Consider the following 24,006-nt stretch of genomic DNA (forward strand, 5'->3'; position numbering starts at 1 on the left):
CCGTATCAAGCCTGTCAGTAATTCAATCTCTCCTCTTTGGAGTCTCAATTTGGTGCTGAGGGCTTTACAGGCTCCTCCGTTTTGAAACTATGCATTTTCTGAACATTAATTACTTTCTTGGAAAAGTATTGTTCCTTTTGGTTATTTCTTCTGCTAGAAGAATTTTTGAGTTATCTGCTCTTTTTTGTGAATATCTTTTTCTGATTTTTCATCAGGATAAGGCAGTGTTACTTCCTGATATTCATAATTTTTTTCAGGTTTTGATTCGTATCAAACCTGTCATTAAGCCAATTTCTCCTCCTTGGAGTCTTATTTGGGTTCTGAAGGTTTTTCAGGCTCTTCTATTTGAGCATATGCTTGCTCTGGACAATTGCTTTCATGGAAAGTATTGTTCTTTTTGGGACATCTCTTCAGCTAGAACAGCTTTTGAATTATCTGTTCTTTCTTGTGAATCTCTTTTTTTCTGATTTTTTTCATCAGGAAAAGGTGGTTTTTGCTGTCCTCACTTCAATTCTTACCTAAAGTTGAAAATTCTAACAAACATAAGGGAGAAATTATTCTTTTCCTAAGACTTCTTTGGTGAGATTCTTACTTTCTATGTTGAAGCTATTCAGATTTCAGATAGACTTCTAGTCTATTTTTTATCTTTTCTGGTTTTAGGAAGGTCAAAAGGCTTCTGCCATTTATTTGGCATCTTGCTTAAACTTTTGATTCATCATGCTTATTTGGAGTCGGGTGGATTCCCGCCTCGGAGGATTACGGCTCATTCTACTAGGTAAGTTTCTACTTCCTGGGCTTTTTAAAGAATGAAGCTTCTGTTGATCAGATTTGCAAAGCAATGACTTGGTCTTCTTTGCATACTTTTACTATGTTCTACCATTTTGATGTTTTCTCTTCTTTAGAAGCAGTTTTGGTAGAATGGTACTTCAGGCAGCTGTTTCAGTTTGATTCTTCTGCTTATAATTTCAGTTTTTTTCATTATAAAACTTGAAACTTTTTTGATTTGGGTAGTGGATTCATTTTTCAGCGGAATTGGCTGTCTTTATTTTGATCCCTCCCTCACTAGTGACTCTCTTGCGTGGAAGTTCCACATCTTGGGTATTTATTATCCCATACGTCACTAGCTCATGGACTCTTGCTAATTACATGAAAGAAAACATAATTTATGTAAGAACTTACCTGATAAATTCATTTCTTTCATATTAGCAAGAGTCCATGAGGCCCACCCTTTTTTGTGGTGGTTATGATTATTTAGTATAAAGCACAATTATTCCAATTCCTTATTTTTTTGATGCTTTCGCTCCTTTCTTATCACCCCACATCTTGGCTATTCGTTAAACTGAATTGTGGGTGTGGTGAGGGGTGTATTTATAGGCATTTTAAGGTTTGGGAAACTTTGCCCCTCCTGGTAGGAATGTATATCCCATACGTCACTAGCTCATGGACTCTTGCTAATATGAAAGAAATGAATTTATCAGGTAAGTTCTTACATAAATTATGTTTTTCTGCAGGGTAGTATCCCCCCTTACCTCCCAACCTCCCTGACCCCCCCCCCAAGCAGCTCCCTAACCCTCCCCCTCTATTAGCCACCATCTTGGGTACTGGCAGCTGTCTGCCAGTACCCAGTTTCCTATATTTTTTTTCGTGTATTTTTTTTTTTTTAACTTTTTTTGTTCCGTAGTGTAGCTGCCCCCCATCATTCCCCTACCACCCTACCCCCTCCTAGATCATTTTACTTCCATTTATTAAACCCTTTAACCTCCTTCCCATTGCAAACCTTTTTCCGTAGTGTAAACGGTCCCACCCGCTCCCGCCCCTCTCACGCCCCTCTGTGTGGGTCAGTGCCTTAAAATTTTATCTTCAGGCTACAAAAGATTTTAGACAGACTTCTAGTTTATTAACTGTTCAGGTTCCAGAAAGAGTCAAAAGGCTACAGTGGTGGCCATGGCATCATGGCTCAAACAGACTATTTGTAAAGCTTACTTGGTTGTCGGAAAACCGCCTCCAAAAAGAGTAACTGGTCATTTTACTAGATTTGTATCTTCCTCCTTGGCCTTTAAGAATGACGCCTCATTGGAACAGATTCAGATTTGCAAGGTAGCAACCTGGTCTTCTTTTTATACTTTTTCTAAATTTTATCATTTTGATATCTTTGCTTCCTCCGAAACTGCTTTAGGCAGAAAAAACCTTCAGGTCGCAGTGTCCAGAAAATAGGGACTGCCATCTTTTTTTTGTCCCACCCTTAGTTAACATGGACTCTCAGCATGGGTATTGTATCCCACATGTTAGGAATACCTATGGACTTTCATCATCTCAACAGAATTTATACTTACCAATAAATAAAATGCTTTCTTTTGGGATGATGAGAGTTTATAGGACCTGCCCTGTTTTTTTTCTATATGGACGACAGTTCTAATTGGCACCTCTTAACCCTGCTTTCTGTTTTCTCTTCTCTGCTATACGTAAAGTGGGGAGAGGGGTGGGAGGGATAAAAGCTCTTGCGAGGGTTCTTGACATCCTCCTGGTGGAGGGAAATATATCCCACATGTTATGGACACTTATGGACTCTCATCATCCCGAAAGAAAGCAATTTATCTGTAAGTATATATTCGTATTTTTCTTTATACATAGAGCTTTTTGTCACAAGGAAAATGTGCCTCGCCTTGATCATTTCTTCAGCTTGTTCTTTCAACGCACTATCCGCCAATCCTTGCTAAATGCAGAGTCAGGCCAGGGACCTGGTTTCTACGATGACTGTTGCTCACTAGTGGTGGATAATCTTCCTGGAGTGCGGTGGCTCTCCTTACCTGAAGATGTGAAGGTACATAGATTTGACTAATTACATTTTTGAATAGAACCATATTGAGATGTACAATCAATATTTTTTTTTCGCTTATAGTATTATTTTAAAAGATAGATAATCCCTTAATTACCCATTCCCCAGATTTGCATAACCAACACAGTTATTATAATACACGTTTTACCTCTGTAATTACCTTGTATCTAAGCCTCTGCAGACTGCCCCCTTATTTCAGTTCTTTTGACAGACTTGCATTTTAGCCAATCGGTACTCACTCCTCTGTAAATTTACGTGCATGAGCTTAATGTTATCTATATGAAACACATGAAATAATGCCATCTAGTGGTGAAAAACTGTCAAACTGCATTTAGATTAGAGGCTGCCTTCAAGGTCTAAGAAATTAGCATATGAACCTCCTAGGCTTAGCTTTCAACTAAGAATACCAAGAGAAAAAAGCAAAATGGTGATAAAAGTAAATTGGAAAGTTGTTTAAAATTACAAGCCGTTTTAAATCATGAAAGTTTTTTTTGGACTTGACTGTCCCTTTAAAGGGATATTTAAAGGGAGATATAGATCCCAAAATGTTGAACAGTTGGGGTTAATTAATCAGTGTATTAATTATTTACATACTGCGTTGTGTGATTTTTTTTTCCTTCGCTGATAGACTGTGTGTGTTTTTGGCTGGAACAAACAGGTTTCACTTTTAATTTTCACTTTTGTTTTTGAAAGTATTGCACAGCTCATATTACTTGCTGTACTTGTAATAACAGGAAAGTATTGTCTTGCACTCCATGTCACCGGGTGTGGTCTATGTTCATTTCCTCCATTCCGGCTGAGACTTGAACCTGAGGAGAGCATTTCCTCTGTTAACTGTCTGGGTCTAGGAGGTGGTGAGTGTCCCAGCCATTGGGAGTATAAAGGTGCAGTTTTCTATATTAAAAAATGTTTTTATTTGTGTCCTGTGGGTATAACCTGACATGTTAGAAGGTACTCCTTCTGTACTAAATCATACCTATTTATATTGTTAGGAGGTTGTGGTTTTCCCACCCACTCAATTATGTTCCACATGCCTTAACACCATTATAAAGTCTAAGAAGCGAGACAAGCCTGCTAAGGCTTTTAGTCCCTCTGAGCCATCTACCTCTCTGGACTCGGCGTCCCATGAGATTACTATTCTTGCTACATTATCCACTCCACATGCACTTCCCCGTAGCACATCTAATCCTCCATTCGGAGGGGGCCTCATTCCTGTGCACTTTGTCACGCAGTTACAAACGCGGTGTCTGCGGCCCTCAGTGCATTGCCTCGCTCTAACAAATGGAAGAGAAAGGTTAAACATAGCTCTCCTGACCCGGAGTCATCTAAATATTTATCAGATTTAGCTATTATGTCCCAGTTATCCGATGATGAGTAGCCTCTGAAGCTTCAGAGAGTGAACTTTCTGGGTCGGAGTCCTTGGCGTCTAAGCCTCCTGCTGCAGATAAACCGTCCTTTAGATTTAAAATTGAGCACTTGCGTTTTTTATTAAAGGAGGTTTTGTCTACTTTAGAGGTTCCAGAGGCCGTGCTGCCTGAAGAACCTATGATACGAAGATAGGAAAGTGCCTTTGACTTTTCCTGTGCCGGTTAAGATGGCGAATATTATTAATAACTTATGGGAAAGAATTGGGTTTTCCTTTTCCCCTCGTCTACTTTTAAAAAGTTGTTCCCGGTCGTGGACTCTCAACTTGATTTGTGGGGCTCCATTCCTAAGGTGGATGGTGCTATCTCTACGCTTGCTAAACATACTACTATACCTTTTGAGGATAGTTCTCAGTTCAGAGAGCCGATGGATAAGAAAATGGAAAAACCTTTCTGAGAAAGATGTTTCAACATACAAGATTTTTGTTTCAACCGGTGGCTGCATTTGCCGGGTTTGCCGGAGGGGCTACCTACTGGTGCGACTCTTTGTCGCTACTCACTGAGGTGGAGTTTCCCCTTGAGGATATTCAAGACAGAATTAAAGCTCTGAGAATTGCTAATTCTTTTATCTGTGATGCGAACATGCAAATTATTCACCTAAATGCAAAGGCCTCTGGCTTTGCGGTCCTAGCCCGCCGGGCTCTCTGGTTGAAGTCTTGGTCTGCGGATATGACTTCTAAGTCCAGACTCCTCTCTCTTCCCTTCAAGGGAAAGATTTTATTTGGTCCAGGCCTGGACTCCCTTATTTCTACGGTTACAGGAGGCAAGGGTGCCTTCCTACCGCAAGATAAGAACAAGTCTAAGGGACGACAATCTTCTAATTTTTGTTCCTTTTCGTTCTGACAAATCCCAACAACAACAATCCTCCTCCAAGCACGAACAACCCAAGAGTACTTGGAAGCCGGCTCAGTCCTCTGTGGCTCAGTGTATGGAGGTGATTGGTCTCATGGTGTCCTGCATGGACATCATTCCTTTTGCCAGGTTCCGTTTCAGACCTTTACAACTGTGCATACTGAGGCAGTGGAAAGGCGATCATTCAGATCTGTCTCAATAGATTGTATTAGACAGCCGGTCGAGATTATCTCTCTCTTGGTGGCTCTGTCCAAATCATCTGTCGCGAGGGACATGCTTCTTAAGACCTATACTGGGAGATTGTGACTATGGACGCAAGCCTATCCAGATGGGGAGCTGTTTGGGGTGCCTGGAAGGCACAGGGGTTGAAGACTCAGGAGTCCTCCCTCTCGATCAATATTTTGGAACTATGGGCAATCTTCAAGGTCTTGAAGGCTTGGGCCACTTCTGGGTTCGTCCCAGTTTATCAGATTCCAATCAGACAATATAACTTCAGTGGCTTACATCAACCATCAGGAACAAACGAGAAGTTCCTTGGTGATGAAGGAAGTATCTCAGATTCTGGAGTGGGTGGAGGCCCACAGCTGTTCGGTGTCAGAGATCCACATTCCTAGTGTGGACAACTTGAAGGCAGATTTTCTCAGCAGGCAATCCTTCCATCCAGGGGAATGGTCTCTCCATCCCGAGGTGTTTGCAGATATATACTATAAACTATAAATCCACTGACCTTTGTTCCCTTCCCATTTACTTCCTGTGCAGCTGTGGCTGGTGCTTAACCAATCATATGCATGAGTGATGGTTTAAAAGACCTAATCTCCCATCTATCAGGAGCTTGACAAAGGCCCAGACTGGGCTGAAACGCGTTGCTCTGCCCACTCTTCTATTACACAGGTGACTGGACCTAATTGCCAGCGTCGAGACCGCACGGAGACGCTGAGCACTGTTTGGTCTGTTTGGTGCGAGTGCTGCTACGGACCTTAAAGACAAGAGATTTCTTTGCGGTGACTTATCCAGTAGTGATCTAATCCAGGACCGCTATAGAGAGACAGCTGGGACTTCAGAGAACATTTTCGGTGTAAGTAATAAGTGAACACCTTAAATTTGGCTCTCTTCCTGTCTGTTCATTTGGATCTCCAATCTCGTTACAGCTCCGGATAAACATCTCAAACTTCCAGCTGACGTGGATCTTCCTTGGTTCCTATTGGGATCTTTGTTCTTTGCCTTGAAATAACCATTTGCAATAGTGGTTGTTTAATTCACTGTTATTTTATTGTTTATGTATTTTATTTAATGTAATTTCATTTTATTTTATTTTATTTGGTAAATAGGGATCTTTTAGTTTATTGATACTACATTGTCAAACGCCTGATCAGTGTGTTTTTAGATAAATTTTGGTTTTAGAAAGCATTTTTATTTGGATGTATGATTAAGATTGTAATAAAATTTGTTCATTTTTTACTTGCACTACTACTCTCTTCTATCGATCTAATTCATCTTTAAGCGCATCCCTAAACGGATTTGCCACTTATATTTATTTAACCCATTTGAAATATTCATCTACTCATATATTTAAGGGTATATTTAACATATTTGTATTTAGTTAGAACAACCTCAATAAGTGGATTTATTGTTTATAGTATATACTAATAGAGCTCTTTGCACTACCAATTTAAGCTACAAGTTAGCGCCAAGGGTTATTATAGTAATATTTTTATTACTATTGTATGAGTGTATTTGCTTTTGTGGAGTTTGAGGATACTCCATTTACCCAGTAGTTTATTGGTAATTATCCCAGCGCAGATTGAGCACACCCTTTTCAGTATACTGAGCTTCCAGACGTGCAGTCCTTTAAGGCTCTGATTAGGCTCAGACCTGTGTTTAGATCTGGGGCTCCTCATTGGAGCCTAAATCTTGTTCTTCGTATTTTGCAACAGGCTCCGTTTGAGCCTCTGCATTCCGTTGACATTAAATTATCTTGGAAGGTTCTCTTTTTAATGGCTATTGCTTCTGCGTGCAGAGTTTCTGAGATCTCTGCTTTGCAAAGTGAATCCCCTTATCTGTTTTTTCATGCAGTTTTACATACTTAATTAGGTCTTCTTCCTAAGGTTGTGCCAGATCGTAACATCAATCAAGAGATTGTGGTTCCCTCCTTGTGTCCTAATCCTTCTTCATCGAAGGAACTTGTACTTCACCATTTGGATGTGGTTTGTGCCTTGATGTTCTTTCTTCAGGCTACTAAGCTACAATCTTGCTCCTTGTTTGTTGTCTATTCGGGGAAGCGTAAGGGGCAGAAGGCTACTTCGACTTCCCTATCTCTTTGGTTAAGAAGTGTCATCCACTAAGCTTACGAGACAGCGAGACATCTTCCTCCTGAGAGAATAACAGCTCTTTCCACTAGAGCAGTGGCTTCCACTTGGGTCTTTAAGAACAAGGCCTCTCCTTACATACTTTTTTAAAAATTTTACAGCTTTCGGGAGAAAAGTTTTGCAGGCTGTGGTGCCCTCAGAATAGGGTCCACCTCTTCCTTTTTGTTACCTTCCGTTATTCATTCAGTGTCCTCTGGAGCTTAGGTATAGTTTTCCCAACAGTAAGGAATGAAGCCGTGGACTCTCCCTATCTTAGGAAGGAAAACATAATTAATGCTTACCAGATAAATTCCTTTCCTTCCGGATAGGTAGAGTCCACTGCCCCCGCATGTTTTTTCTTGTCTAAGGGCGGCCCCCTATTATTTATCTTACTCTTCTGGCATCATTTATACCCTGATATTTCTCCTACTTTTCCTTGTTCCCTCTGCAGAATGACTGGGGTAATGAGGAAGTGTGAGGGATATTTAAGCTTTTGGCTGGGGTGTCTTTGCCTCTTCCTTGTGGCCAGGTATTGTATTTCCTAACAGTAAGGGATGAAGCCATGAACTCTCCCTATCTTAGGAAGGAAAACATAATTAATGCTTACCAGATAAATTCCTTTCCTTACGGATAGGGAGAGTCCACGGCCCCCGCATGTTTTTTCTTGTCTAAGGGTGGCCCCCTATTATTTATCTTATTATTCTGGCACCATTTATACCCTGATATTTCTCCTACTTTTCCTTGTTCCCTCGGCAGAATGACTGGGGTAATGAGTAAGTGTGAGGGATATTTAAGCTTTTGGCTGGGGTGTCTTTGCCTCCCCCTGGTGGCCAGGTGTTGTATTTCCCAACAGTAAGGGATGAAGCCGTTAACTCTCCCTATCCGGAAGGAGAAGAATTTTTCTGGTAAGCATAAATTATGTTTTTGTCACAACCTCACTACCGTTATGTTTGCAAGAAAAAACAGCGATCTGTAGGGCGAAAATGTTTAGATAACTACATTTAGATTTAAGAGAAAATTTCATATACACCCATGTTCAGCCCATTTTACAATAAAACAACAATTACGCTTTGTGTTTTGGAGTTATAAGTAGACATTTTTATGTGGTTTTTGCACATCTAGTGTACTTAAATTACAATTTATTCTGTGCATATTTAATATGATTTATTCCTGTTTAGTTTATATACACATTTTTACATTTTTGATCAAATATGATTTTTGATGCACCTTAACAATACATATTTTTCCTCTTTGTTTTTGTGTGAATGGTTCAATTATTCGTTTAGGATGATTTGTAATTACTATTTTCATTATGCACTTTTGTAATGTATGCATCTACTTCCCAAACAAAAATGCAAGACCCCCTGTTTTCAGTGTAAAAAGTAGCTTTAGATAATTCACCAGGAAAATAGTACTGGTGAGCATTTTAAAATGGTCTCACCAGCCCAGAGACCTTTAGATTATCGGAGATTATCGGTCTCCAAATAGTTGGTAGTTAATAGACATGGAGCATTAGAGCAACATAAATAACATGCTGCTGATATTCTTGTTGCCATATTGAAATTAATTAATATATTGTTGCCATTTTAGTACTCAATTTAGATGTTTGCCATAAGAGGTCTAAGGGTGGTCTCCTTTTGTTTAGTACACTTTGTTGTGTTGTTTTTCCTAGATATCTATGAGGTCCATGTTGCCATCTCTTATAAAATGTTAAAAAGAAATGAGTAGATATATTTTTTACAATTCTATTAGTTGTTTAAAGGAATAGTAAAGTCCAAATTAAAATTTCATGATTTAGATAGGGCATGTAATTTTAAACAACTTTCTTATTTACTTTTATCATCAAATTTGCTTTGTTCTCTCTGTATTCTTAGTTGAAAGCTAAACCTAGGTAGGCTCGAGTAAGTACTTAGCATCCTTTCTAGACCCGCTAACACTGTCATGGCTATTCATGATGGATCAGCAGTAAGTTTGACCCAATAAAAATATAGGAAAGGTTTATAAAAATGCAGGAAAGGTTTTAGTAACTTCTATCATAATCTATATAGCTCACAGGAACTGGATCCTGGGGATAGAGAGAGGTTTTTGATTAGGATTAAGCTCCCGACACTAATAGAGGTACAAGTTGATTCCCTCCATGCTTCCATATCTCCAGAGTAAATTTGGACAGCTATAAAAAACTTACCTTTAGGCAAATCCCCAGGTCCTGACGGACCCCCGGGATAATATTATAAGCCTTTGTACCCAGCAATTACAGACTCCCTGACCACTCTCTTTAATTCTATCCTTGAGGGAAGGACACCCCCTTCTAAAAGTTTCACAGAGCGCCATATTACTATTATCCCTAAACCTGATAGAAATCCCTTACTCCTGGAATCGTACCACCCTATTTCCCTCCTCAATATTGACTATAAGCTGTTTACCAAGATTCTGGCTTATAGATTGAGCAGGGTGATGTCCAGTGTGATAAGCCCTGATCAAACCGGGTTTGTCAAAGGTAGATCATCAAAGGTAGATCATCAGTAGTCAATGTTTTGTTTTTTGTTTTTTATTAAAAGCACATTGATCATTTTATAGGCAGATACTTTTCCTTTAGTTTGCTTGGCTTCTCAGTGTTTGGTTTGCGTATGTGTCCCCTCTCTTATATAGCACAGCCTTTACTTACCGCTAATTCTTCCTTCCGTATATGACTATTTTATTTTGGTTACTTTTTTTCAAAATATTTTATCCTTAAATTTGTAATGTTTGTGCAAAGGAAAAAAAAAATCTGTCTTATTGCTCTTGGCAGGAATATGCGTTTATGCACTTCACTTGGGATTCTGCTAGCAAAAGTAAATAAATCCCAAGAGCAATTTAAAATAAATGATGAAGTTGCATGTATGATGTGTTCATCTCATAGACCATGAGTCCTAAAAAGCAACATCTGTCTGTCTAGTTACAAATCTCCATTCTTTATAGTTTAATAAGTAGCAAAGAGTATCTGGTTCTTTGCCATGGGAGTTTTACTATGCTTCTGTTGGGAAATCTAGCCACATATCTGCTTTATCAATAATAGTATTGTGATGAAATTTAGCTCTTTTTATGGCTGAGAGACTATGGTGCAGCGACCGAGAAAAAAAAAAACAGATCTTCTTCTCCTGCAGTGCACTGTTTTCTACCATCTTTTTTAAAACCATTCAATCCATAAAGAAATAATATTTTTTCTATTTATAAGATTTGACAGTGAAATTTAGATCCATTAATTATTTATAATGTTTTGCTTGTAAATGTGTCTTGTAAAATAAATATTAAGGCATTAGAACTGCCTATAGTTGGCTGCAAGGTGTTTGCATACCCTTAAACAAATTGCTGCAATTTGTTTCTGTAAAGAGCATTAAATCTGACACTGCTTTGTTCTGCAGAGAAAGTGCACACGAAGATAAAGGTCAGAACTTGAACTAAATGCATTTTCAATTTTCAAACTCCATATTACTACCATGCTCCTTGGATAGATATTATAAATTGTGCTCCAATAAAATTACTTCAGAGTGCAGGAAAAATTGAATTATGGTCTGATTTATTTTAATTCAGCTTTTGATACTATGTATATTGTTGCATGTTAATAAGCAGATTAGTTCTAAATGACGCGTCATAACCATATATGATAGTGGATGCTAGACATGTGCATTTAGCATTTCAGTTTATGAACGAATGCCAAATATGACCATAGGTGGCAGCATTTGACTATTTTCAGAGCAAGATTTCTTGTGAAAGTGCAACACGCAAAGATCTGTATTTACACAGATCTTTGTGTATTGCACTTTCACATGAATAAAAAGAGCTGACTGTTGCTATCCATGGCTATATTTGGCATTCGTTCATAAAGGAAATGCTTATGCATATGTCTAGTTAAATTGTAAGCTGTTAATAACCTTAACATTACAAAGATAAGAGGTAAACTGCCAGAGATTAAAGTAACAAGTATAGGTTACCAAAAAATGAATAAATAAATGTAGAACATTATAAACCTTAAAAGTGTTCCTTTAAGAGAATTTGCAAAAAAAAAAAAAAGACAAGGTGTCAGTGAATACAGTTTCCCAAAACAATCAAAAGGCACTTGAAATTTGGAGGAAACTCTGTCTATGTGGTCTATCACTTTGCACCTGGCCTGTTTTTGCTCTGGCTACTGGTACTTAGAGTTGACTGGAGCAAATCTTCTTGGACAGAATTTCACGTACTGGCTTGCGGTAAAGGTGGCATCTTATGACAGTGCAACATTTTAATCCACTATTATATGTTAAATTTACTATTTAAACTAGACCAATTTGTATTAATATTTAGAACATTTATATTTCAATGTTCTTTCATGTGAAGCATATATTTCCTTCCTAAGATGGGGAGAGTCCATGGCTTCATTCCTTACTGTTGGGAAATACAACACCTGGCCACCAGGAGGACGCAAAGACACCTCAGCCAAAGGCTTAAATATCCCTCCCACTTCCTCATTACACCAGTCATTCTTTGCCTTTCGTCACGTTAGGAGGTGGGCACGCTGGCGGGGCTTAATGGTTAGCACTGATGCTTCTGGAATGGAAGGTTGTGAGTTTGAATCCGGATCATCATGTCCCTTCGAGATAGGACTGGAGTTTTAAGTAGTCATGTCAACCTCTCAGTGAGATTATTGATGAAAGTTAGAGTCTGGAGATGCAGGGAAAGTTTTTCTGCAAAACCACCCAGACTTCTGCTAATAGCTCCTAAGCAATCAGTATTGACGAGTTTCACTGCCTGCTTTTTCTCACTCAAGTCTATGTCAGGAGTGCTGCTATAAGACTGCCACACTTGATAGGCTGTGTTCTGTTGCACAGCATGGATCCTGGAGGTAATATGTTTCAATTTTTACACATAAAATGCTATAACAGGGTCACAGTGTGGCTCCTTTATACCTTGATAGGATCCAGGGTTAATATCTTCTGAAGGGGGTTTATTGAACAGTTGGGGTTAATTAATCAGTGTATTAATTGTTAACATGCTGCTTTGTGTGATTTTTTTTTTCCTGGGCTGATAGACTGTGTGTTTTTGGCTGGAACAAACAGGTTTCACTTTTAAGTTTCACTTTTGTTTTTGAAAGTGCTGCACAGCTCCTATTACTTGCTGTACTTGTAATAACAGGGGAAGTACTGTCTTGCACTCCATGTGACCGGGTGTGTTCTATGTTAATTTCCTCCATTCCGACTGAGACTTGATCCTGAGGAGTGTTTTTCTTCTGTTAACTGTCTGGGTCTAGGAGGTGGTGAGTGCCCCAGCCATTAGGAGTATAAAGGTGCAGTTTTCTATAATAAAAAATGTTTTGATTTGTGTCCTTCTGTGGGTATAACCTGAGCTATGGAGTACTCTGACATGTTAGAAGGTACTCCTTCTGTACTAAATCATACCTGTTTATATTGTGAGGAGGCCGTGGTTTTCCCGCCCACTCCATTATGTTCCACATGCCTTAACACCATTATAAAGTCTAAGAAGGGAGACAAGCCTGCTAAGGCTCTTAGTCCCTCTGAGCCATCTACCTCTCAGGACTCGGCGTCCAGTGAGATTACTACCCTTGCTACATTATCCACTCCACATGCAGTTCCCCGTAGCACATCTAATCCTCCATCCAGAGGGGCGCCTTCTTCCTGCAGACTTTGCCCCGCAGTTACAAATGGGGGTGTCTGCGGCCCTCAGTACATTACCTCGCTCTAACAAATGCAAGAGAAAGGTTAAACATAGCTCTCCTGACCCGAAGTCATCTAAATATTTATCGGATTTAGCTATTATGTCCCAGTTACCCAATGATGAGTTAAACTCTGTAGCTTCATAGGGTGGACTTTCTGGGTCGGAGTCCTTTAGATTTAAAATTGAGCACTTGCGTTTTTTATTAAAGGAGGTTCTGTCAACGTTAGTTTCCAGAGGCCACGCTGCTTGAAGAACCTATAATACTTAAATTAGACAGGGTTTACGAAGACAGGAAATTTGCTTTGACTTTTCCTGTGCCGGTTAAGATGGCAAACGTTATTAAGAACGAATGGGAAATAATTGGTTCTTCCTTTTCCCCCTCATCTACTTTTAAAAAGTTGGTCCCGGACTCTCAACTGGATTTGTGGGGCTCCATTCCTAAGGTGGATGGTGCTATCTCTACGCTTGTTAAACATACTACTATACCTCTTGAGGATAGTTCTTTGTTCAGAGAGCTGATGGATAAGAAAATGGAAACCTTTCTGAGAAAGATGTTTCAACATACAGGATTTTTGTTTCAACCGGTGGCTGCAGTTGTAGGAGCGGCTACCTACTGGTGCGACTCTTCTATTCAAGACAGAATTAAAGTTCTGAGAATTGCTAATTCTTTTTCTGTGATGCAAATTATTCGCCTAAATGCAAAGGCCTCTGGCTTTGCAGTCCTATCCTGCCGGGCGCTCTGGTTGAATTCTTGGTCTGTAGATATGACTTCTAAGTCCAGGCTCCTTTCTCTTCCCTTCAAGGGGAAGATTTTATTAGGTCCAGGCCTGGACTCCATTATTTATACAGTTACCGGAGGCAACGGTGCCTTCCTAAAGCAAGATAAGAAGAATAAATCTAATAGACGACAATCTTCTAATTTTTGTTCCTTTCGGTCTGACATCTCAAGGACAACAATCCTCCTCTAAGCCCGAGCAACCCAAGAGTACTTGGAAGCCGGCTCAGTCCTAGAATAAATCCAAGCATAATAAGAATCCCGCCGAAAACAAATCTGCATGAAGGGGCGGCCCCTGATCCGAAATCGGATCATTTAGGGGTCAGATTGTCTCTCTTTTCAGACGCCTAGTTCCACCTCCTTGGATACCTAGCCTGTCAGTTGCACGTAGAGACAATACAGCCCTCTATTCAGTGATCCAGAAAAATGTCAATCTGATCTTACACTGTGTAGTGTCATGTGCCCAAACATCAATCAGATCTTATCCAAACCGTCAAATGCAGTGTAAATATACATAAAATGTAAAGATCCTGGTCACGCTAGACTAGCCGGGCAATCTACCTATAAAGAACCCAATATGCGCCAGTAAAATGGCGCATATTTAGTGGCAGAACTAAACCTAGATCGTCAGTGATAGCCCAAAACAACTCACCGTCCAATGGGGTAATGGTATTGAGCCACACACCAATACCAATAGATGTGAATCAGATAGCGTGTAAATGTCACTAAGAACTACCCAGTGCCCCGAGCTATCCCTGAAAAAACAAGTCACATTTCTATATATGTTGTATTGTATAGGACCACAATGAAATGAAGTCAAAACATCATCCCCATACAGAATCACTATTGTTATCGTGGAGGTGGCAGTTCTTAATCATGAGAACAAGGCTAGATATACATCTGAGGTGGTGATCAGGAGGCTGTTATAATAGAATCGCCGCAAAATCGGCACTATGTTACAATATCAACCTAGATCGTTGGTGATATCCCAAAACAACTCATCGTCCAATGGGGTAATGGTATTGAGCCACACACCACTAACCTGTCAATCGGCTCCAATAATGTCACAACTCAGGCTCATAGTGCCCACCCATATGTCTGATAGGTTGAAAATCGGCACCTCTACGCCAATAGAATCGCCGCCAAGTCGGCACTATTTATCAATACCAATAGATGTGAATCAGATAGCGTGTAAATGTCACTAAGAACTACCCAGTGCCCCGAGCTATCCCTGAAAAAACAAGTCACATTTCCATATATGTTGTATTGTATAGGACTACAATGAAATGAAGTCAAAACATCATCCCCATACAGAATCACTATTGTTATCGTGGAGGTGGCAGTTCTTAATCATGAGAACAAGGCTAGATATACATCTGAGGTGGTGATCAGGAGGCTGTTATAATAGAAGCAGATAAAAATGAGCACAAGACATAGCGGATCACCAAAAAATAATGTACGCAAACCTAACAGTAAAAAGATATTGTGCCTTAACAATTACAAAGACAGAAGCAAAATAAATATAAAAATAAAGACAAGATCTTTTTGTTGAAAATAAACTTAATATATTATACTGAAAACCAAAAAAATAATACCCAAACCTCCCTTGAAGGTATATCACCATATGTGATGAAAACATACTTGTATCTAAGCCATCAAATGTGTGACATCAAGGTGGAGCTGTCAATCAAAAATTAAAGAAATACACAAAGGTAAGTATCTAAAGTGAATGAACAAAAAAGGCCACCAATATTGAATTGTCCTATCAGGGTGAGGGGACAAAATGTCACAATATCTATACCAAGTGAACAATGAGAAATAAACTTAAACAGAATCAAGTCTCTCTAACATTAATATCGTCACCACTCGATGCTGCATATTGCTAACTCACCAACTAGTCAACAGCGGGCCAAGGGAAAATAGTGTGTATTAAAAACATATGGTTAAAAACAAGATAAAGATAAATTACGCTAGTCTGGTCAAAAAGGAACAAAAGTACTAATATGAGGAAAAACCACCATCAAAATACATATACATAACTGAGAGAGGGTGGAAGTGTCAACTGTATTAATGTACCACATATGTTACTGAGGGAATAGAGAACCTTCCAAAAAATAACAAAACCATAGCAAAAAAATAGCAAAAAAATATATAGCAAAAAAGGGGCCCATCATAGTGCGGCCCCCAAGTCAGGATCATGGACACTCATTATCAATTTGGATAGAAGGACTCTCATTTAAAGATAGCATTGCCACCCCGTGTGGACATTGAGACCTCTTGGTTGCACGGTACCCAATTCAAAAATCCATCTTGCTTCCTTTCTTAAGAGGATTGTTGCTCTGTCACCTCCCATTCTCAATCTTGGGACATGATCAATTATCCGGAATCTCATGTCCGTTACTGAATGTCCGGATTCCAGGAAGTGGCGAGCAACAGGTTGGTCTGATTTTCCATTGTTGATGGCGGATCTGATGCTATACCGGTGATTTGCCATCCTGGTCCTGGCGTCATCGGTAGTCTTCCCGGTATAGTACATGCCACAAGGACAATTCAGAAGGTATACAATGTGCGTGGTGGTGCAAGTCACAGCATACTTAATTGTATATTTCTTTCTACGTTCAGGGTGCTGGATATGGTTTACCTGTAATCATCGCATTACATGTAACGCATCCTAGGCACCTGGAGCACCCTGCTTTCCTCCCAAGCCTGGTGGTCTGTGTGTTATCTGCTAGATCAGTTCTCATCAGGAGTTCTCTAAGACTGCGACCCCTTCTGTACCCAACACGTGGCTCCCTCCACTTTTTGAAGGGTAGAGTGTGGTCAGCCTCCAGTAGTTTCCACTCTTCCTTCAGAGTTTTGACAATCAAGTTCTTGTCGGGTGTATAGGTGGTCATAAAGGTCATTTGTTGTGCCTGAGGATTGTCAAGAGTCTTCGTTGTTTCAAACGCTGTGTCATCTCTTCCAGCTGAGTTGAGCATTTCTCATTGTCTGTGTTATTTCTTATTACACTCTGATACTGTGCTTTTGGGATGTTCTTGATGAGATTGGGTTGGTGGCAACTGTAGGGTCCCAGGTATTGGAAAGGACCTTGACGAGAGGTACCTGGGCTTGTCCAATTTGGCCAGATGCGGTAACTAACCTTTCCATTTTTGCTTTTAAATCTTAGCTGAGAGCTTGTAAGTGAGTGCTGGGTTTTCTCTGTGTGTTGTATTAATTTGTTTTGTAATTTTCCCTATGGTTCTTGCACCCAGACCTGACTGGGGTTAACTGCCTGTGACTCTGGGAACAGCACAGCTTCCTGTGAGTGCCAGTGGCACCCAGGGCTGAGCATGTTGCAGGGTCATGGGATGTGTACCCGGTCCAGTATGAGAGTGCAGTTCCCTTCCGTGTTTTGTATATGTCTAGGGTGATTACATATTCCTGTGCACCCTTCCCTTGTTCCCAGTTTTGAAAAGCTTGCATTGTGTGGCAGTTTTAGGGTCCTAGGTATTGGAAAGGACCTTGACGAGGTACCTGGGCTTGTCCCATTTGGCCAGATGCGGTAACTAACCTTTCCATTATTGCTTTTAAATCTTAGCTGAGAGCTTGTAAGTGAGTGCTGGGTTTTCTCTCTGTGTGTTATATATATATATATATATATATATATATATATATATATATATATATATATATATATATATATACACGGAAGGGGACTGCACTCTCATACCGGACCGGGTACACATCCTGTGACCCTGCAACATGCTCAGCCCTGGGTGCTCACCGGCACTCACAGGAAGATGTGCTGTCCCCAGAGTCACAGGCAGTTAACCCCAGAGAGATCTGGGTGCAAGAACCATAGGGAAAATTACAAAACAAATTACACAGAGAAATGTCTAGGGTAATTACATAAGACTGTGCACCCTTCCCTTGTTCCCAGTTTGTTTGGATTTGAGAGCTTGCATTGTGTGGCTGTTTTAGGGTCCCAGGTATTGGAAAGGACCTTGACGGGGTACCTGGGCTTGTCCCATTTGGCCAGATGCGGTAACTAACCTTTCCATTTTTGCTTTTAAATCTTAGCTGAGAGCATGAGAGTGCTGGACTTTCTCTGTGTGTTTTAGTAATTTGTTTTGTAATTTTCCCTATGGTTCTTCAACCAGACCTGTCTGGGGTTAACTGCCTGTGACTCTGGGGACAGCACAGCTTCCTGTGAGTGCCGGTGAGCACCCAGGGCTGAGAATGTTGCAGGGTCATGGGGTGTGTACCCGGTCCGGTATGAGAGTGCAGTCCCCTTCAGTGTTTTGTATATGTCTAGGGTGATTACATAAGCCTTCCGTGTTTTGTATGTATGTGTATATATATATATATATATATATATATATATATATATATATACTGTATGTGTGTGTATGTATAAATATATATATACCGTGATTGTGTGTGTATTAGGGCTGGGCGATATGGGCAAAAAATTTAATCATGATTTTCTTATAAATGAATATAACACCTTTTTCTCCTGTTAAGTGTGGTCAGTCCACGGGTCATCATTACTTCTGGGATATTATCTCCTCCCCTACAGGAAGTGCAAGAGGATTCACCCAGCAGAGCTGCTATATAGCTCCTCCCCTCTACGTCACCTCCAGTCATTCTCTTGCACCCAACGAATAGATAGGATGTGTGAGAGGACTGTGGTGATTTTAATTAGTTTATTACCTTCAATCAAAAGTTTGTTATTTTATAATAGCACCGGAGTGTGTTATTCATTCTCTGGTAGAATTTGAAGAAGAATCTACCTGAGTTTTTTCTATGATTTTAGCTGGAGTAGTTAAGATCATATTGCTGTTTCTCGGCCATCTGAGGAGAGGTAAACTTCAGATCAGGGGACAGCGGGCAGATTAATCTGCAAAGAGGTATGTAGCAGTTTATTATTTTCTGACATGGAATTGATGAGAAAATCCTGCCATACCGTTATAATGTAAACTCAGCCTTAAATGCAGTAGATGTAGCTGGTATCAGGCTGTCATGTATGTATATTTTACACTTCAGTATTCTGGGGAATGGTACTTCACTGGATTTATACTGTATGCATAGACTTAACCTAATTTGCAGGGACTTGCAATAGGTTTTAAATAACAATTAATTTATTGAGGTTAAACGTTTTTTTGCTGGCATGTAAAATCGTTTATTTCTCTGAGGTACTGGATGAAAAAATGTTTTGGGCACTATTTTTCCACTTGGCAATAGTTTTGTTTAAATTAAAGCAGTTTACTGATCTCTCTCACTGTTATGTGTGAGGGGGAGGGGCCATTTTTGGCGCTTTTACTACGCATCAAAAAACTCAGTCAGAAGTTCATTTTCTTCCTGCATGATCCGGTTCATCTCTACAGAACTCAGGGATCTCCAAAGCTTGTTTTGAGGGAGGTAATCATTCACAGCAGAGCTGTGAAGATTGTAGTTGACTGTGATAAAAAACGTTTATTTGTGTATTTTTTCTGCTGTCAGGGTTAGTTATCCTTTGCTAATGGGAACAATCTTTTGCTAAAATTGTATATTTCTTACAAAGATTTGATGCTATAACTTATTTATTTTCAACTGTCATAATTTTTTCTGTGCTTCTTATAGGCACAGTTCGTTTTCACATTATTGTAAATTACTTGAAAAGCATTTCCAAGTTGCTAGTTTATTGCTAGTGTGTTAAACATGTCTGATTCAGAGGAAGATACATGTGCTATATGTGCTAATGCCAAAGTGGAGCCCAATAGAAATTTATGTACTAATTGTATTGATGTTACTTTAAATAAAAGTCAATCTGTACAAACTGAACATATTTCACCTAACAACGAGGGGAGAGTTATGCCGACTAACTCGCCTCACGTGTCAGTACCTGCATCTCCCGCTCGGGAGGTGCGTGATATTGTAGCGCCGAGTACATCTGGGCGGCCATTTCAAATCACATTACAGGATATGGCTACTGTTATGACTGAAGTTTTGGCTAAATTACCAGAACTTAGAGGCAAGCGTGATCACTCTGGGGTGAGAACAGAGTGCGCTGATAATATTAGGGCCATGTCAGACACTGCGTCACAGGTGGCAGAACATGAGGACGGAGAACTTCATTCTGTGGGTGACGGTTCTGATCCAAACAGACTGGATTCAGATATTTCAAATTTTAAATTTAAGCTTGAAAACCTCCGTGTATTACTAGGGGAGGTGTTAACGGCTCTGAATGATTGTAACACAGTTGCAATACCAGAGAAAATGTGTAGGTTGGATAAATATTTTGCTGTACCGGCGAGTACTGATGTTTTTCCTATACCTAAGAGACTTACTGAAATTGTTACTAAGGAGTGGGATAGGCCCGGTGTGCCGTTCTCACCTCCTCCGATATTTAGAAAAATGTTTCCAATAGACGCCACCACACGGGACTTATGGCAAACGGTCCCTAAGGTGGAGGGAGCAGTTTCTACTTTAGCTAAGCGTACCACTATCCCGGTGGAGGATAGCTGTGCTTTTTCAGATCCAATGGATAAGAAATTAGAGGGTTACCTTAAGAAAATGTTTGTTCAACAAGGTTTTATATTGCAACCTCTTGCATGTATTGCGCCTGTCACGGCTGCAGCAGCATTTTGGTTTGAGTCTCTGGAAGAGACACTTCAATCATCTACACTAGATGAGATTACAGACAAACTTAAAGCCCTTAAGTTAGCTAACTCATTTATTTCAGATGCCGTAGTACATTTAACTAAACTTACGGCTAAGAATTCCGGATTTGCCATTCAGGCGCGCAGAGCACTGTGGCTAAAATCCTGGTCAGCTGATGTTACTTCTAAATCTAAATTGCTTAATATACCTTTCAAAGGGCAGACCTTATTCGGGCCCGGGTTGAAAGAGATTATCGCTGACATTACAGGAGGTAAAGGCCATGCCCTGTTTCAGGACAAAGCCAAACCTAGGGCTAGACAGTCTAATTTTTGTTCCTTTCGTAATTTCAAAGCAGGAACTGCATCAACTTCCTCTGCACCAAAACAGGAAGGAGCTGTTGCTCGCTACAGACAAGGCTGGAAACCTAACCAGTCCTGGAACAAGGGCAAGCAGGCCAGGAAACCTGCTGCTGCCCCTAAGACAGCATGAATCGAGGGCCCCCGATCCGGGACCCGATCTAGTAGGGGGCAGACTTTCTCTCTTCGCCCAGGCTTGGGCAAGAGATGTTCAGGATCCCTGGGCGTTAGAGATCATATCTCAGGGATACCTTCTGGACTTCAAATCCTCTCCCCCAAGAGGGAGATTTCATCTGTCAAGGTTGTCAACAAACCAAATAAAGAAAGAAGCGTTCCTACGCTGCGTACAAGATCTTTTATTAATGGGAGTGATCCATCCAGTTCCGCGGTCGGAACAAGGACAAGGGTTTTACTCAAATCTGTTTGTAGTTCCCAAAAAAGAGGGAACTTTCAGGCCAATCTTGGATTTAAAGATCCTAAACAAATTCCTAAGAGTTCCATCGTTCAAGATGGAAACTATTCGAACAATTTTGCCCATGATCCAAGAGGGTCAGTACATGACCACAGTGGATTTAAAGGATGCTTACCTTCACATACCGATTCACAGAAATCATTACCGGTATCTAAGGTTTGCCTTTCTAGACAGGCATTACCAGTTTGTAGCTCTTCCATTCGGATTGGCTACGGCTCCAAGAATCTTCACAAAGGTTCTGGGTACTCTTCTGGCGGTACTAAGACCGCGAGGAATTTCGGTAGCTCCGTACCTAGACGACATTCTGATACAAGCTTCAAGCTTTCAAACTGCCAAGTCTCATACAGAGTTAGTACTGGCATTTCTAAGGTCGCATGGATGGAAGGTGAACGAAAAGAAGAGTTCTCTCTTTCCACTCACAAGAGTTCCCTTCTTAGGGACTCTGATAGATTCTGTAGAAATGAAGATTTACCTGACAGAAGACAGGTTAACAAAGCTTCAAAATGCATGCCGTGTCCTTCATTCCATTCAACACCCGTCAGTAGCTCAATGCATGGAGGTGATCGGCTTAATGGTAGCGGCAATGGACATAGTACCTTTTGCACGCCTACATCTCAGACCGCTGCAATTGTGCATGCTAAGTCAGTGGAATGGGGATTACTCAGATTTGTCCCCCACTCTGAATCTGAATCAAGAGACCAGAAATTCTCTTCTATGGTGGCTTTATCGGCCACACCTGTCCAGGGGGATGCCATTCAGCAGGCCAGACTGGACAATTGTAACAACAGACGCCAGCCTACTAGGTTGGGGCGCTGTCTGGAATTCTCTGAAGGCTCAGGGACTATGGAATCAGGAGGAGAGTCTCCTTCCAATAAACATTCTGGAATTGAGAGCAGTTCTCAATGCCCTTCTGGCTTGGCCCCAGTTAACAACTCGGGGGTTCATCAGGTTTCAGTCGGACAACATCACGACTGTAGCTTACATCAACCATCAGGGAGGGACAAGAAGCTCCCTAGCAATGATGGAAGTATCAAAGATAATTCGCTGGGCAGAGTCTCACTCTTGCCACCTGTCTGCAATCCACATCCCGGGAGTGGAGAACTGGGAGGCGGATTTCTTAAGTCGTCAGACTTTTCATCCGGGGGAGTGGGAACTTCATCCGGAGGTCTTTGCCCAGATACTTCGACGTTGGGGCAAACCAGAGATAGATCTCATGGCGTCTCGTCAGAACGCCAAGCTTCCTCGCTACGGGTCCAGATCCAGGGATCCGGGAGCGGTTCTGATAGATGCTTTGACAGCACCTTGGACCTTCGGGATGGCTTATGTGTTTCCACCCTTCCCGATGCTTCCTCGATTGATTGCCAGAATCAAACAGGAGAGAGCATCAGTGATTCTAATAGCACCTGCATGGCCACGCAGGACTTGGTATGCAGATCTAGTGGACATGTCATCCTGTCCGCCTTGGTCTCTACCTCTGAAACAGGACCTTCTGATCCAGGGTCCATTCAAACATCAAAATCTAACTTCTCTGAAGCTGACTGCTTGGAAATTGAACGCTTGATTTTATCAAAACGTGTTTTTTCTGAGCCAGTTATTGATACCTTAATACAGGCTAGGAAGCCTGTTACCAGAAGGATTTACCATAAAATATGGCGTAAATACTTATATTGGTGCGAATCCAAGAGTTACTCATGGAGTAAGGTTAGGATTCCAAGGATATTGTCTTTTCTACAAGAAGGTTTAGAAAAGGGGTTATCCGCTAGTTCTTTAAAGGGACAGATTTCAGCTCTGTCCATTCTTTTACACAAACGTCTGTCAGAAGTTCCGGACGTTCAAGCTTTTTGTCAGGCTTTAGCTAGGATCAAGCCTGTGTTTAAAACTGTTGCTCCGCCATGGAGTTTGAACTTAGTTCTTAATGTTTTACAGGGTGTTCCGTTTGAACCCCTTCATTCCATTGATATCAAGTTGTTATCTTGGAAAGTTCTGTTTTTAATGGCTATTTCCTCGGCTCGAAGAGTTTCTGAGTTATCTGCCTTACATTGTGATTCTCCTTATCTGATTTTTCATTCAGACAAGGTAGTTCTGCGTACTAAACCTGGGTTCCTACCTAAGGTGGTCACTAACAGGAATATCAATCAAGAGATTGTTGTTCCATCTTTGTGTCCTAATCCTTCCTCGAAGAAGGAACGTCTGCTACACAATCTAGATGTAGTCCGTGCCCTGAAATTTTATCTACAGGCAACTAAGGATTTTCGTCAAACGTCTTCCCTGTTTGTCGTTTATTCTGGTCAGAGGAGAGGTCAAAAAGCTTCGGCTACCTCTCTCTCTTTTTGGCTTCGTAGCATAATACGATTAGCCTATGAGACTGCTGGACAGCAGCCTCCTGAAAGAATTACAGCTCATTCTACTAGAGCTGTGGCTTCCACTTGGGCCTTTAAGAATGAGGCTTCTGTTGAACAGATTTGCAAGGCTGCAACTTGGTCTTCTCTTCATACTTTTTCCAAATTTTTGCTTTTGCTTCTTCGGAGGCTGTTTTTGGGAGAAAGGTCCTTCAGGCAGTGGTTCCCTCCGTATAAAGAGCCTGCCTGTCCCTCCCGTCATCCGTGTACTTTTGCTTTGGTATTGGTATCCCAGAAG

At 40.7% G+C, this 24,006-nt stretch overlaps 1 protein-coding gene across 1 annotated transcript in view; it reads left to right on the forward strand.

Moving 5' to 3' along the window:
* The window catches only part of INTU (inturned planar cell polarity protein), a 473,020-nt gene that overhangs the window by 257,220 nt on the left and 191,794 nt on the right, over window positions 1-24,006 (forward strand). Inside the window, exon 8 of the mRNA XM_053703638.1 lies at window positions 2,632-2,821. Within this exon, the coding sequence (XP_053559613.1) occupies window positions 2,632-2,821 (190 nt within the window). The remainder of the gene's footprint in view (window positions 1-2,631; window positions 2,822-24,006) is intronic.

The sequence above is a fragment of the Bombina bombina genome, chromosome 2 (assembly GCF_027579735.1).
Source record: "Bombina bombina isolate aBomBom1 chromosome 2, aBomBom1.pri, whole genome shotgun sequence".
NCBI classification, from domain to species: Eukaryota; Metazoa; Chordata; class Amphibia; order Anura; family Bombinatoridae; genus Bombina; species Bombina bombina.